The 15,799-nt window shown below is 40.8% G+C and overlaps 2 protein-coding genes across 3 annotated transcripts; one reads left to right on the top strand and one right to left on the bottom strand.

The window, feature by feature from the left end:
• The first annotated feature begins 2,187 nt into the window (after positions 1 to 2,187).
• Positions 2,188 to 7,249, top strand: lysmd1 (LysM, putative peptidoglycan-binding, domain containing 1). 2 transcript variants are annotated; one of them, XM_021317800.2, is made up of 4 exons: positions 2,188 to 2,300; positions 2,554 to 2,762; positions 5,127 to 5,410; positions 6,439 to 7,249. In XM_021317800.2, exons 2-4 carry the CDS (start codon positions 2,583 to 2,585, stop codon positions 6,620 to 6,622), a joined length of 648 nt encoding a protein of 215 aa, XP_021173475.2. In that variant the 5' UTR covers positions 2,188 to 2,300; positions 2,554 to 2,582; the 3' UTR covers positions 6,623 to 7,249. The 2 variants fall into 2 exon arrangements, with proteins under 2 accessions (XP_021173475.2, XP_012720271.2); XM_012864817.3 differs by having other exon boundaries at positions 2,192 to 2,304.
• Positions 7,250 to 8,393: 1,144 nt separating this feature from the next.
• tnfaip8l2b (tumor necrosis factor, alpha-induced protein 8-like 2b) lies at positions 8,394 to 15,572 on the bottom strand. The gene is made up of 3 exons (XM_012864847.3): positions 15,210 to 15,572; positions 10,944 to 11,267; positions 8,394 to 9,149 (listed from the first exon to the last, which is right to left on the bottom strand). Exons 2-3 carry the CDS (start codon positions 11,259 to 11,261, stop codon positions 8,907 to 8,909), a joined length of 561 nt encoding a protein of 186 aa, XP_012720301.1. The 5' UTR covers positions 11,262 to 11,267; positions 15,210 to 15,572; the 3' UTR covers positions 8,394 to 8,906.
• Between the last annotated feature and the right edge of the window lie 227 nt (positions 15,573 to 15,799).

Genomic DNA, 15,799 nt, shown 5'->3' with positions numbered 1-15,799 from the left:
AAATTAACTTAAACCTAGATCCATATTTTTTAATTTTAAAAATTGATTGGTTAATATTCAATATGATATCTTGTCTCGTTTCTGAGTTTTGTTGTAAGATACTTATTAATGCACTGCTTGAATCTGAACAAATCAATATTTCCTTCTTCCTTGTTTCCTCACACCACTCTAGAGCCATTAATATAGCCACTAGCTCACCTGTATAAACTGTCATTCTATCTGTTATTCTTTTATTTTTCATAATGTTTAAGTCCGGAATTATAAATGCTATTCCAATTTTATCATTTAACATTTTAGAAGCATCTGTAAATACTTGTAAATATTCAGCATATTCTTTATTTATATACTTTTCCACCTCTTTTTTTTCTATTTGTCTGCCTTTTCCCAATAAGTTTAAATCAACTTCAGGTTTTCCACTTACCCAAGGTGGAGTATTTGGAATACACATCACAGGACTAATTAAATAATGATTTATTCCTAACTCACTTATCTCATTATTTATAATCCATCCAAAACTATTGATTCTCTTTTTTTTTATTTTTTCCTGACATGGTTGTAACATAACATTTGGAGGAAAGTTTTCCTTATGCCCTTTTACATTTGCCCAATAATTTATGGCTAGTTGTTTTCTTCTAAGTTCTAGTGGCATCTCCCCCATTTCAACTTGTAAAGCTGATACTGGGGTTGTTTTCATTGCTCCACAACAAGTTCTTAAAGCCTGATATTGTATTCTATCTATTTCTTTTAGTAAACTATTAGAAGCTGAATTATATACAATACATCCGTAATCAATTACTGATCTAATTAGTCCTATATATATTGTTTTTAATACCTTCCTATCAGCTCCCCAATCTTTACCTCTTAAACATCTCATTATATTTAGGATTTTTTTACTTTTTGGACTTTTTGCCGGATGGCATCAAATGTTATAATGCACTTTCGCCACCTACTGTACTGGAGTATATGCTTCTTCTTCATTGGGTCTTACGGCCGTTAACAATTAGGCAACCAACTTAAAGGAGCGTTACCGCCACCTGCTGTTCGGAAGTATGAGTCAGCCTGCGTTCACGATCTAAACCGGGGGTGTCAAACTCATTTTGGTTTAGGTGCCGCATTCAGCTTAATCTGATCTCAAGGGGGCCACACATGTAAACTCTTTGCAAGATTAAATAAAACTAATAAAAGTGGACTTGTTGTTGATTTTTATATTAAACAAATTTCCCTTTTACAAAAAATATTATGAATAACCTCAGAGTTTAATAAAAGTATGTGCAATTTCAACAATACTTTTACTCAGTTAAACATTTATTTAAGTGCATTATGCATAAGAACTAATCACAGTGATTGTAAAATGTTGAAAAACATTTATTCTCAGTTTTTGGGACTTAAAAACACTACCCTGCATGACAGAATACATCAAACAGATAAAAATTATAAAAAATTATTTAAAATCAATGTTCCACATCTGAAGCTCAGCTTAGTTCCGATTGTAACGCTTATTAAGGCTAGGCACCTGACTACGGCCAAATATGGTAAAAGGCAGTCAGAAAGGTTCGGCTGAGGAGCCTGTGTGTGAATAAAATACCAACAGACAAGTAGTAAATTTGACTTATTGTATTCAAACTTATATTTTTACATACATTTATGGAGGTATTCAATAATAGTATTAGGATTTTTCTATGAATATAAACAAACACAATAGGAAGACAACAACAAAAAAATAAATAACCCTGATAACACCCAAGGGTTTTAGTTAGATATGGTTTAGAATCTAAACCAACTACACCCTGCAAAAGAACCCCGCCTTATTTAAAAGGACACAAAAATACCCTTACGTGTGAACAAAGAAGTTCAGGAATTCCTGTGAGAAACATATGAGCTACTTCCGATCATAGACACATTATAAAGAGGCATTATATAATAATGTATATGCTTCAGATAGCCACGATGCGTTCTCTGGAAAAAAAAAACTGTCAATGGGGAAAACTGTGCTCAACATTTAACAGGATTACAAGACTATGTTAAGCCCTAAAATAGTTCATAGGCCAGAAAAAGTGAAGAATGCTTAATATTTACTTTAGGCCGTGGTATAAGATTGGTGGAGCTTTGTGAATCATTGACTATATGTATACAAACTCAAAACGGAGCTGTTTTTTCCCACTGACGTGAACGCAGCGTGTGTGACGACACATAAGACCAGTCAGTCAACGCGGCAGCCATGGCAACACAGCTGCTGAGCGCGTGAAATAGAAACATATTATCGTTTAGGGGTTCAGAGCAACTTTTCAGATGTTTTATTGGCAGGTAAGACACGTTTAACTGATGTTTGAATATAAATTACACGTGGCTGTTACCGACCGGCGTGTTCTTGATATATATTTGCAAAAGAGAAATATGGTTTAGCGCAGATTAAGTTGATAACTCGGTTAGCCACCGGGCTAACTACACTAACTTCCTTGTGTATCACTTGGGCATCGGTGCAGGCCCAAAGAAAACCCGCTCCTCTTACGATAAAACAAAGTTCGCTGGGCATTGTGTTCTGTCTCCACCCAGGCTGCCGCCGACCCAAATGTTTCTGGGAGATGTCCGGGGAGCGAGCGCCGTTGCCGTCCGGGGGAGGCGGCCTGCTTCGCGGAAGCAGAACCAGGTCCTATGGCAGCTTGACTCGATCGTCGCTCTCCCCGGTTCGCCAGAGACTCGCCGAGCACACGGTTAAACCGGGGGAAACGCTCCAGGGCCTGGCTTTGAAATACGGAGTGACTGTAAGTGTTTCCGGGCTGTTGTTAGTGGGAGAATGGAGCATTAACTGGGCCTTTTGCGTTATGCAATGCGTCGCTCAGCACTTTAGAAGTCAGGTGCGTCTCAGTGGAATAGAAAAAAAAAAAAAACTGTTGCAAAGTTAGTTTATTTCAGTGATTCAATTTAAAATGTAAAACGCATTTTATACGGGTCATTGCACTGGTTGATATAAATGCATGGTTCATTTGTAGTTATGTCAATGATTCTGGCCTAAAAAAAACAACAACATTCAGTTTCAGAGTATTATGCAAGACTAATACGAAGTATGTTTAATTCTGAAACTGGGAAGACCTCTGACTTGAGGTTTAACACATTAAACCACAACATGACATTGCTTAAGAAGCTGTCTCTTTGTGGAAAGTTGAGTGGAAGGAAGAAGTTTGACACAAGCAACAGCAGTAACCAAAATCCTTCAGAGGGTTTTTAAACCAAGCCCATTCAAGAAGTCCAATGCATGGACTACAAGCAGCGCTTCAAGATCTTCCACATCCACACAGACATATCCAGGACATGGGCGACAGCTGTTACACTTCCTCTGTGAAGCCACTCCAGACACAATGCTAGAAATGTCTTTGTTCGGCTAAGGAGAATAAGCCATACTGAGCTGTTGCTCAGTGATCGAGACCTTATTTTCAGTTAAAAGTAAAGGTTGCTTGTCATTTGGAAACCAAGGCACCAGAGTCTTGTGGACGAGTGGAGAAGAACAGAATCCAAGCTGCATGAGGTTCAGTGTAATTATTTCATAGTCAGGGATTATTTGATGGAGTTGCTCCACTGTGTTTTAAGAAGTCGACAGCAGCACAGCCATCAACCAGCATGTTCTAGGACATTATGCCTCCATCTTCATGGAGACATTGGTTTCATTTTCCAAAAGGACTTTGCACATGTCCACTCTGCCAAGAGTAACAATATTTTGTTTAATGGACATGGCATCATTCTGTTTGGTTGGTCAGCAAACTCACCCAGCCTAAAAATGACAGAGAATCTTATCAACAATGCAAACAAGCTAGAGACCGCGATTAAAACAAACTGGGCTTCTTTAGGTACGTAGCTTTCTGTATCAAAAAAACCCAAAAATAATCCAACATTTACATTTCCGGGTTAACGATCTTTGGGTTGTCATTTGCTGTAAAGCTCCATCATATTTAACAGAAACAATTATTTGAAATACTTTCTTCTAGGTTGTTTTCACACCCGATAGTCCGGTAGACTCGGTTTGATCGGGGACCAAACTGCAACGTTTTCAGCTGACACAGATGTCAAGCAAGGTGTTTACAATATATTAATTATTTCATTAGTATTATTGCTCAATTACAGCTGTATTTACCCAGATTGCCCTGCGCTGTAGTCCGCTTCCTGCTTCTGGTCTGCTTGGCATTCCCATATGCATTCGAATCACTCCAGAGTTCACTTCAACCGAGCCGATACCAAGGTTTTTAGGCGGAACCAAGTTTGCTTTTTTTGGTCCGCATCAGAGTTCGATTGCCCATTCACACCTCCCCTAGCCTGACATGGTCATACTCAATTCTAGTCAGAATTTGAGTCTGATACTGCTCCGTAGAGCTGTGATTATGGGGCGTGTTTCAAACGAACCAGGAAAAAAAATTCCTCTGCACTCAATTGGATAGACCTACAACCAATACGAGCAACGGAGTGTGTGACTTATGTTAAGCGACGCATAGTTGTTGTCAACGGAACTCAACTGTTAGCCTAGCATAAGAAGATGAGCGTTAAAGATTTTTGCTGGTGTTGCAAGAAGAATGCAAGGATCCAAGGAGTCCTTCAACACACGAACCTGTCGATATCTTCTAGAACAGACCTAATAGCAGAATCTACACACCTCAACTCTCCAGCGGCAGCCATCGATGTTGTAAACAAATTCAACCCAAGCGCGCTTTGGTGACGTGGTTGATTACGTTACTGTTGATCATCTGTCCATCATCGTATAAAGCCCGCCCTGACAATTTGATTGGCCCGCCAGATATTGGGCGAGCATAATCGCGCTACTATTGAGCAATGCCAGACCGAACTTCCCGACCTAAAACGTTGTGGGCGGGACTAAGTTCGGAATGGCACCCAGGCTACACCTCCCCAAACGAACCAGACGTTCTGAGCAAACAAACCAGAGTCCGATTAAAGCGGACTAAACAGGGCTGGTGTGAAAGCGCCCTTAGTGTAATAATCTCACTCATATAGGAGTTCCACTGTTTGAACTAAACTATCACATAAGTTAACTTCTCAGTGAGACTCCAATCTGTTGAGATGCACGTGTCCGTTCAGTCAACTGCTTTAAATACTGTCAAGCTTGATAAAAGTCTGTTTTCCAGGTGGAACAAATCAAAAGAGCAAACAGACTGTACACCAACGACTCGATATTCCTGAAGAAGTCCTTGTCGATCCCGGTGCTGTCAGACGTGACCGAGCACAGCAACGGGGTGGATTTGTCTGAGGAAGACCACGAAGGAGGCCGGGCCGACTGCGCTGCTGGTCAGGAGGACGTGAGAGGACGAGCGTCTGACCTTTCTCCGCGGGATTTTTTGAAGCGACTGGACGACTTGATCAGTCAGTCCAAGCAGGCTGCAGCCAGAGGATGCCAAGATGCAGAGAAACGGTACGATTACCTTGTTGTTTCCTCAGGCACGCTTGACACATGTTTGTACCATAACCTTTAAAATGTTGAATAAATAGTTTGTTTTTATGGTCATTTTATTAGGGAGGCATCTGTTTACATACCACTTAGAAATTTACAGCGATCCGTCATAAACTTTAAAGCTGCACACTTTAACTACATGTATGAAAGTGTGGAAATATTTCTGTTGGTCAGGATGGTGGTGTTACGGCTGCATACGCGTGGTCTTCTGTTAAGTTTCTGTTTGACTTTACTTGATAGCGTTGGTGACAGATAGTTCAACCGTAGGGCTACAGTTGGCTGATCTCGTGGCTTTGTCTTCCTGTTGAGGCGTTTTGCTCTGTGACTACTCTAATCTGTCAGGTCTAAACAAAGTAAGAGTCGGAAACACCCTGAAAGCTTGCTAAAATATTTCCGTCATGGTGGGAGTAACGCTTCCCCACCCTCGCGGCTGACTGTCAGAAATGACGTTGATTGTCGGACATTTTTTTTGTGTCTTGCAGGTCGTACCACATTATCTTTCCCCCTTTTTCCCTCCCAACATGTTAAATGTTCCAATTTCTGAACCAGTATTGAACTGACTTTTAGCAAGCTGTGTTACATTTTTAAAATCTCCGAGGCATTGGCCAGTTGATTAACATATCGATAGATCTACGCAGTTGCACAGTAGTCCAGATATAGATGACTTCTTTGCTATTTGATGTTGTCTTTGCCTCGTAAGTTGTCAGACTTTGCCCAGTTGGATCCAAAAAAGAAGGAAGAAGAGAGACGACCTTCATTCCACTGAAAAAAAAGACGAGCCGTCCAGAACGAGATTGATCAGGACGGAACATTCTTGACAACATCTTGAAAAAAGATGGAAGAACATGACTCCTCCCTAGGACTCATGACCTGAGCTATGAGCGTTACCAGGACACTTTAAACAAGAAGCAGCCTTTGAGAATATGTAGAGTATTGATTTTCTTCTGCCTTTCCTTTCCTCTGATTGTCGTTCTTTCTTTCTTGGACAGTGTTGCAGCCCTAGAAGCCGCCTGCTCCAGCACGACGTCAGATTGGCGGCCGTTAACGAGATCGCAGAGTGTCATTTCATCACCAAGATTTCAGCAGCCAGCACTACTCGGGGCAGTTCCCCTCACCACCACCAAACTCACCAAGAAGCTGAAAGAACGGGAAGAGGAGCTCTTTGAACTGTGACCACATCTCTTTGTCTCTTTAATGTTACTCTGATCGTTAAAAAGCGTTGCTAGATGATCGTGGTGAAGGGACGTTACTATAAGGTGAAGGATTTCTGCTAATAATGCTGCCGCACAAACAGTAGTTTAAGAACCTTGTTACTCAGCCATTAACTGTAGAATTTGTTGTAGAAAACATGTTTGTTTTTTTAAATAATAAATGTTGCACTTATTTATTTATGGGAACTGTTTGTATTAAAAGTCTTTGTAGATGTGTTTGTCTTTTTCCTACAGAAAATGGAAACTCAGCCGGACTACCTGACATTTTTCTGTCCTGATCGTTTACGCAGGGAAAGCAAATACTCGTATATTCACTGTCGCAATGAGAAAAACCATTAAAAGTCCACACTTTATGCTGTTAATATAGATATATAAATAGGAAAACAAACACAGAAAAAAATGTATTCAGGGTATTTCTTTTATAGATTTCTTAAAATTATTTTCTGGGACTTTATTTAGATTTTGTTAATATATTCATGTGATTTTTTTAATAAGCTTATATTTGATCCTGGTTTGTAGAGACATTTTTATAGTTTTAGTGCTTCTGTGAAATTCCACCTTGCATCCAACAATAAAAGCACTCCACCTATGCCTTTGGCTTCAGAGTGTTGCATTGTGTAGCCAGCAGAGAAAGTTGCTTACAAAGCATAAAAAAAACCCATGAACTTTTTCCACATTTGTTTCAAATTACAACCACAATCTTGGTGTTTTATCCCAATTTTATGGATAAAAAACAAAAGTATTTCATGAACTATAAATAAGTGATACATAATAGAATGATATCTTACTGACTACTCTTTAATCCATCAACTGAAAATGAAAGCATGGCACAAATGGAAACTTAGTAAATGAAAACTTGAGCAACCCTGAAGAAGGCCACAAGCTGAAACGCCTCGGTCTGTTAATAAAGTCTGCTCCTTAACCTTCAAGTGTAGCAGAAGGTTTCATCTACCAGTTCGTTGACCCTCTTCATGCACCTTGGAAGTTGGTGAAGTTGTGCCAGAAACCTTTGGACAACTACAAACCCACCAAGGCATGACAATCCCCCCCTAAACTGACTGTCTGGGTAAGGGGAGTATTAATCAGAGACGCAGCAAAGGCACCTATGGTAACTTTGGAGGAGCTGCAGTCATCCACACCTCTGAATCTGTCAACAGGACAACTACTTTGATGCGAACTTCATAGATTAGGCCTGCACATCTCCCTGAACACGTCGTGTCCATGTGCAGGCTGCAGTATCACGCTGTGCTGATGTGTTCCTGTAGCTGGGATGACGAGAAGATGTTCCCAGATGTTATCCATCCAGTCTAGCTGAGCTTGAGCTATTTTGCAAAGAAGAATGAGTCTAAATGTGTAAAGCAGTGACACAGGTGCCCCATTTTATTTCCCCTGAACTGCAGCAATAAAATGTTTCTAAAAAGCATTGAGTCAGGGGTCCTAAATAAAAATTGGTGTAAAACTTTTGAGATTTAATTTATAAAAAAAAATAAAACTGTGCATTTTCCTTCCGCCTAATCACCAAGCACAACTTTGCGCTGCTCTCTAAGCTGCAACTGCGCAACGATATAATCAAGCTTGTGGTTGTAAAACGATTGAAAGGGGAAGAAGTTCAGTGGGCGTGAATAATTTTAGAAAGGGTTGCCTGTTCCTTTACCATTGTCCATTTTTCCCGTCTAGTCAAATGTTCTTTGTGTGTTCAAAGCCCGCAGGGGGAATAATTGTCCGTGTAATAATTACGTGGTTATTTCCCTTTTTATTACTTGTATAGTAATCTCCACATTACAGCATCACATGATGACCACCAGGTGGCGGTGTTGCAGTACAGTGGCATTTCCTGTCCCTTTTTTTTTAATTATTATTAAAACGTGTCAGCTGCTGTTTCATTCTCCTACAAAATGTACACAGTCCTTAGGTCTCAGTGAAAAAGAACAAATACAGTCCCAAGTATAAAACGACCAACAGCATTTTGGACCACTGATGCAGTTTAAATCTGCTGAAATTCAAGTTTCTGATGGACTTTACTTACACAGGATGTGTCCCCTCTACATTTTACAATTGTAAGGTAATTCCTTTAACCCTATGCCCTCATCAAACATGTTATTTGACAGCTAAGGGGGAGCCATGTTTGTTTCTTAAGTTGCCTTTCCTCAGCAGCGGTAATACCAAATTTCCTCCAGTGGTCCAGAGTCTTAAGTGTGTTTTCCTGTTTGTCTCCCAATGTGTGCTGCAAGCAGGTTCCTCCCGCATCATATCGTCCCGTCCTCCACCAGTTTGTTGAGTCCTTTGCAGATTTTAGTGAGGTTGGGTCTGAAGGATCCGTTCGGGTCGTACAGTTTGGTCAGGAGCTGGTGGTCGGCGTAATGGTTGAAGACGTGGTTGATGCGTTCGTGGGATTTGGGGGTGAGGTGGGCCTTGACCAGCTTCAGCAGCAGATCCCGGCACTCCGTCAGGTTTTCCGACATCACCGTCTTGTCGAAGGTAAAGTCCACCTGAATCAGTCAAGAGACACGTTAATGTCAGAGAGCTAACCCGTGTACTTTATCTTCCTAACATTCAAAACTATGAATTTAAAGTTCATTTTAAGTTCTGTTTATATGCAGGGGTTGTGAAACTTATACTCTCCTGTTAAAATGTAGATTTCTTTAAGTTATACACAAGTAGACCAAGAATCATTTTAATATTTCTTGTCAAATATAATGTCACATATATTCTTTATAGTTCAACAACCAAAAATAACATTTTAAAAGGATAAGAACTAAAGATAAAATTGTGTACCACCCCAATTGCATTAATGAGCACACCCCTGAAATGATACTTAGTAAAACAACATTTTGATTCTTTTAGCGTTTCACATCTTGACTTCATATCTTTTTGCGCTTCTTAGTAAAAATTATCCAAATCTATTAATCTGTCTGACCATCTTGATCTTCAAGCGAACCCTCAGATTTCTGATTTGCGTTTCGGACGCATTCCAAACCTTTAGTCTTCCTCTCATGAAGCCATTCAATAGTTGGCTGTCACTGTGACGCTGAAAAATAATCTTCAGCTTTCTGGTACACACCAGAAAGGTTTGTGTCAAAACTCCAGGAAAGTGAGCCCAGAGCATGACGCCACCACCACTATGCTGCTGTTGGCCTTTTAGGAACCTCCCAGATCAGTTTTCAATTCGTCAGTTTTATTTAAATCAATTTTGGTGAAACATTCAGCTTCTGTAATATCACTATTGTCCCATTTTTATCTCCAGTTACAGACGACTCTCTTTACTGATCTAGTAGCATTGAATTTTTGTTACCTTCCACCTCACCAATACCTAGTTTGTAAAACAAGATACTTTTTTAAAATGTATCTGTAAAGTATGGCTTAAGCTAAAGGATGCATGTTAGAAAATGTCAGTAAAATCCTTCTACGACAACAAAACTTTATTTAAGGTTAAACATGCTTCACTTTAATAAATGTTTGGTGCCAATCAAACTGAACTGAGTGCAGATATTGAATTACTTTGAAGGTTTGGGTATTAACGCAGGCAGATTATTACAACAGAAGTTTTTTTTAATTCAATTCTTTTAATATATTTGTTTGATTTTCAGTTGAATTGTACACCATTAGTGCCACATTATATGTAAAAAAATATTTACTGTGGTTTAGTTTTTTTCTATACATCCTAAAAACCTGACTTTTTAACAAGGGCGAGTGAATTTTTGAGAGCAGCTGTAAAAAGAGAGATGGAAGACGATTAGTGTAAAGAGATTATTGGACTCAGATACTCTTAATATTATATGGTAATATAATAAATAAGTAGAAATTAACAAAAAGTAACAAATCCAATATAAAGCAGTGTTTTCTTGTCTTGGGCTCCAAGTGCCTTGAGAATAACTAGCTAGCATGAGAATGCAAGCTAGTTATGCTAGCTAGTTATGAGAATGCTAATAACTAGTTATTAGCATTCTCAAATCCTTTGAACCTGTTTGAAGTAATGAAGACAGTTTATGTATACAGCAGATTTGATTTTTGTTAATTACACCATTTATCTTGATAACATAAATTAAGAAGTTTCCTCAGTTCTGTAAATATTGAATCCGTTTCATTGAGCTTTACTCTGCATTTAGTCCCAAAGCAAACATCTTTTCAGAGCTCTCACTCCTATTTCTTTTTGCCATTCCCTTTAAATCATGGCGTTCTTACCAACATACATACAACCTCTTCTGCAGTCATTTAGGATCCAGATGTTGCTGTGAAACCTGCATATATTGTGTGCACTGACTGCTTAGTATCCAGGAGTTTACCTCATAGAAGCTGATGGCCGTCATGGCTCCTGTATGGAGCTTTTTCTTAAATTCCTGGGCTAGCTTCAGTTCCTCCTCGCTGAAACAGTTGTTCCTATACAGCACTCCGATCTTGACAGCGATCTTGATCAGATTTTTAATGACCTTCTGAGCCGTGGCTTTGTTTCCCGTGTACTCCTTGGAAACCCGGTACAGTTCGTCCAGTATTTCACTGGTGGTGTCGTCTATAAATCGTTGCACGGTGCTTTTGTTGGCCATGCTGCTCAGGATCTTCTTCTGCGCCTTCATGGCCAAGTCCTTGGAGTTGAATGCCTCCATGGTTGTCTGAAATACCATAGAAAAGATGGGAAGATATTTAATTTCATGTCTTCACATTAAGTATAACAAAATAAATAACCGATCACAAGTATTTGGAGTGACTGATAGAATGCTTTAAAGTGAAGTTGCAGAAATGAATGTTATTAATTACAGTTTCCAGGTTTTTGGAGAAGACAAAAAATGTCCTTTGCTTGCAGAAAACTGTATTTTTACCAATGAAACAGTTATCAGGACATAATGTCAACATTCTTTTATGAATAACAATGAAAATGTTATATGTAAGAAGGGGTTATGACATTTGTAGAGACACTTAGTAATGTTTGCTGCTGAACAACCTGTAAATAAGTAAAAAAACATTAAGATACATCATTCAAACCCAAAGCATTTTGTAATGTTGTTATTATCCAGCACATGCATATCTCTCTACCACATCTATCTGCTTAGAGCGTTAGTATTAAAGCATTTAAAAGCTCTTGCTGTGCCGGCTGATATTTGTTTGCGTGTGCAGCTTACACTCTTGATGCCAGAAGGGACAGACAGCATCAGGAGACTCAGCAGAAACTCTGAATTTTCCTCAGAGATTTTATCCTCACCTAGCATCCATCATGGAGATCCCCCCATGGAGGTCATCAGCATGTAGACAACACACCATAACAAACTTTCAGCATCTGCTATACTGCAAAAAACGGACCTAAAAATAAGTAAAATGTTCTTAAAATGTATGTTTTTGTCCTCGATTTGAGCAAGTAAATAAGATGATCTGCCAATGGAATGAGTATTTCCACCCCTAAAATGAGATAATTAGACATACTGCACTTGAAATAAGATGATGGAGATGGATTATTCCTATTTTAAGTGCAAAAATCTTATTCTCTTGGCAGATAATCTTATTTACCCGCTCAAATCAAGGACAGATACACTCACTTTAAGAAAATGTTACGTATTTTTAGTTCTGTTTTTGCAGTTTAGCTGATACGATTCCTTCAGAAACAGACTTGTTTCCTCATAATCTAAAATGCTGAAGTAACACGGCTATAAACGTAGTACTTATTGAAGAAAGCTACATTGTATGTATCCGACGTCCTTATAGAAAGCAGAGCTGGAATAGAAAATCTGAATTCACAACTAAAAATAAGGAAGAAGGTAAAAACTATTCAAGGCCTGATCCTCTGTAAGTAGTTAAAATTCACGTTTCTTTGCAGCCACAACTTTAGCTCAACAAAAACGCTGTTTCTGCTTAGTTGCAATTCAGTGTGTTTAAGGCCGAACCGACACAGAGACACTGCTATCTCTGACAGACATGCAGCGATAAGTGTCCCCTCTTTTCTTCTGTCTTTTTTTTTTTTTTTTTTTACATTTTTCCTTCGTTTTACATGCGTAGAGGTTCACTCCACTAAGTGCATATTTCATCACTAAATCTGCCTTCCTGCCTGTGTGGACAAGTAGTTGCCAGTAGCTTGGAGGCTGCATAGCTGCGACAGGCCCATGCGTGCAGCTCTAGCGTTGTGTCAGCGCGCTTGCTTGGGCAAGAGCGGAGAGAACGGCACACTGTACCAGGCCGCCGCCTTCTGTGCTGCGGTCTGCTCCGCCTCTGACTCAGACAGCTCTGCTGTTACTGTAACATCCTCTGCATTAGTAACAGCTTGTTGCCCTTAACCTGTGAGCTTAATGGCTTCCTGCCGGCTGCTTTATTGCGTTTTCCCTCGTCCCTCTTTATCACACGCTGTTTTGTCCAGCTATGATCACGTAGGATCAGCGGAAAACGACTCCCCCCATTCAGCAGTAAATACAGAAGCAGTCCATTTACATTAAGTGTCCGTTTAAATGCTAAAGATCCTGCACAGAGTTACTGTTCCCATCTGTACCGCTGTGAAACATACAACCTGAGTAGGTTTTCATTTACGTGCACGATCATTCATTTTGAACCAGTGTCACGTTGCTAATAGCTGGCTTTGTTTCAACGCTCGGGGGATCCCTGTGGAGAATTAAAAAACATTCATTAGATTAATTTCCCTGAGCAGTGATAATGGACGTGGAGCGCCGCGATAGCTATTCAAGATCTGTGCTTCAATCTCATTTATTTGCTGAAAAGGCTGCGGGGATTTGAGAGACGTGCGCGGCGTGCAGCCATCAGCCGGTTTTCCGCACAGCGAAACCTCCACAGCGGGATGCCGGCAGCTTTTTTTTTTTTTTTTGCTCCGTTTTCTGCACATTCTCTCCTCTGCCTTTTAAAGGAGCTCCGTCCGGAGGGGTCGCAGTTGTTTAGCGAGCATTAACAGACTCCTGTCACAGCAGAGCGCCGCGGCGAGCGAAGGACAGACGAGGGCCTTTGAGCTTTTATCAGTCTGTTAGTTGGCATCCACCAGGGAGAGGGAGCGCATTACGCGTTCTCGTGTTTGTTTCCCTTCCCGCTGCCTGTTGGGATTGAGGAGAGAGGAGGTGTGCAGCGCTGTAGGGGAAACAAAGACAGTAGATGTGCAACCATCACACACACAGATAAGATGTATTTGATGTATTTCAGAGTTATAGGCGATGGGGTCGTGGGGAATATTTGAGAGAAAGAGTTGTGAATGGTGCGGTCATCTAAGGCAGGCGGCGGAGGTAAATATTTAGCATTCCTCAAATGTCTCCGGCGCTGAGCTACAGTGTTGTGGGTTGCGTGTATGAACCTGCGTTACTCAGGAAGTTCATTTCAGTGTTTTTTTTTTTTCTGGGGTGGGATTTGCTTACAACTGTTTGTGCATAAAAAAAGGTAAAGAAATTCTATTTCAAAGGCTTTTTGTGCATTTTTGCTGATAAATCGTGTCAGAAGACCCAACGGAGGCCTCTTTGATTCAACCAAACTCAATTTTGTGTCGTTCTTAGAAAGCAGATGCATCTCCCTAGTTTGACCTAGTCAGCAGCGAGTTTCATCAAAAAGGGGGGGCAGGTAGAGAAGGTGGACTGTTTTAGTCGCTTACAGCTTTTGATCGAAGCGAAACAGTTCAGGTCTTCTAGGAAAAGACACAGAGACCATGCTGCTCGGTCAGATTAAAAACAAGCGGACCGTTTTCAGGTTTACCACCGTGTTAGAAAGGTGACTGCAGTAAACAAGGAAATGTTTTCCTGTAATCAACCCAGGGAAGAGAAATAGTAATGAGGGAGATAGTTCTTTCTTTTTTTTGTTGTTCTTACTCAGCAAACATTTGTGAAAGCTGAGCTTTTCACCGGCATGTTGGCACAAATCTGTAGTTTTAGGTCCTTTTTTCTCACATTGACTGCTGTGTAACTTCATCTTCTGTTGTCGCCCCTACATCATTTCTAAAACACATTCAGAAAAACATTTCCTGTTGTATTTGTACGTAGTTATTTATAGATTTTCTTTCTTTTTTTTTTTTTACGAATGCTCTTGCTTAGATGAAGACAGCAGACAAGAGCGGGTTTTGAAATCTCTCCAGTGTGCACGTTGCAGTATCCCTCTCAGCGTTGCACAACCGTCACAGTTTCAGCCTTCCACATATCTGCACCGAAAGGGAAGCGAAACAGAGCAGCTATAGCCGGGTGTTTGGCCATATGCCTCAGCTCCAGTTTGACACTGAAACCGTTTCCCCCGTCTGCGGCGGTATCTTCTAACCTTCAGCAAATCAAAGTCATCCAATTACGATGCCAAAGTCTACCGCCTTGAGATTTTTTTTTTTTCTCTTCTCTCAGCCTGGGCAAACAGAGAAACGTGAGCTGCACACATGTGCCTGTCAGGGCAACTTGTTGCAGCATGACTGTGAACAGCCAGATCTCAAGATGGGGAAGTGGAAGAGAAGCCGCTCAGTTTCCAGTCATCCCTTCGCTCAGACCGTCTTCGCTCATTGCCAGTAATAACACATGTGGCCTGCACTCATGGACACGTTAGTACGAGTCAAAAGTCACATCTCGTTCTCACATTTATCACCGGGAACAGCAGAAACGTCTTACCTGAGTGTTTGCTCAGTCCCCCTCCCTCCTTGTGTGTGTCAGATGTCTCTCTGCCTCCGCTCTGCGTATCACTTTGACAGCACAGGCAGGTCAGATTAACAGGATACCTTCATCTCTGGCGAGGAAAGTACCAAAAGCCATAAAAACAGCCCTCCTGCAGCGCTCCTGTCAGTGCTCACCGCCCAGTCTTAAGATAATGTTGAGTTTTACTTCCTTAAGGAACTAAATTGCTATGACACACCCCTCAGCGTAGTTGAGTTTCTCTCTCTCTCTCTCTCTCTCTCCCTCCCTCTCTTTTTTCTCACTGCCCTATCTGCTGTTTTCCTTTCAAATTCAAATGTGAAAAACCTGTATTTCTCTCCTGCTCTGGCTCACCATAACATTGCCTGGCTCTGGCGACGCGTCCGCCCGCCCTGACCTCTCTTCCTCGTACAGCTGGCCGTTGTGGCGCTGCTTTTTGCTTGTTCTGACAAGTCAACGACCTCTGAAAGAATTTGCCAATAATCCTGTGATGCGGACGATTGAAAGGGGAGAGGCTCAGCCCCTTTTGTGCCTGCACACCTTTGGTGGAATGTAGCTCCGGCCAGTGC

Source organism: Fundulus heteroclitus, chromosome 3, assembly GCF_011125445.2.
Source record: "Fundulus heteroclitus isolate FHET01 chromosome 3, MU-UCD_Fhet_4.1, whole genome shotgun sequence".
In the NCBI taxonomy this organism is placed as follows: domain Eukaryota; kingdom Metazoa; phylum Chordata; class Actinopteri; order Cyprinodontiformes; family Fundulidae; genus Fundulus; species Fundulus heteroclitus.
This window is presented reverse-complemented; position numbering and strand designations above follow the sequence as displayed.

What these genes read in the sequence shown, in the direction of transcription:
- lysmd1 (XM_021317800.2), top strand. Translation starts at nt 2,583, where the DNA reads ATGTCCGGGGAGCGAGCGCCGTTGCCGTCCGGGGGAGGCGGCCTGCTT. An exon ending in CTTTGAAATACGGAGTGACT is followed by an intron (nt 2,763 to 5,126) that starts GTAAGTGTTTCC and finishes TCTGTTTTCCAG; the next exon opens with GTGGAACAAATCAAAAGAGC. An exon ending in TGCCAAGATGCAGAGAAACG is followed by an intron (nt 5,411 to 6,438) that starts GTACGATTACCT and finishes TTTCTTGGACAG; the next exon opens with TGTTGCAGCCCTAGAAGCCG.
- tnfaip8l2b (XM_012864847.3), bottom strand. Translation starts at nt 11,261, where the DNA reads ATGGAGGCATTCAACTCCAAGGACTTGGCCATGAAGGCGCAGAAGAAG. An exon ending in CGGCCATCAGCTTCTATGAG is followed by an intron (nt 9,150 to 10,943) that starts GTAAACTCCTGG and finishes TGACTGATTCAG; the next exon opens with GTGGACTTTACCTTCGACAA.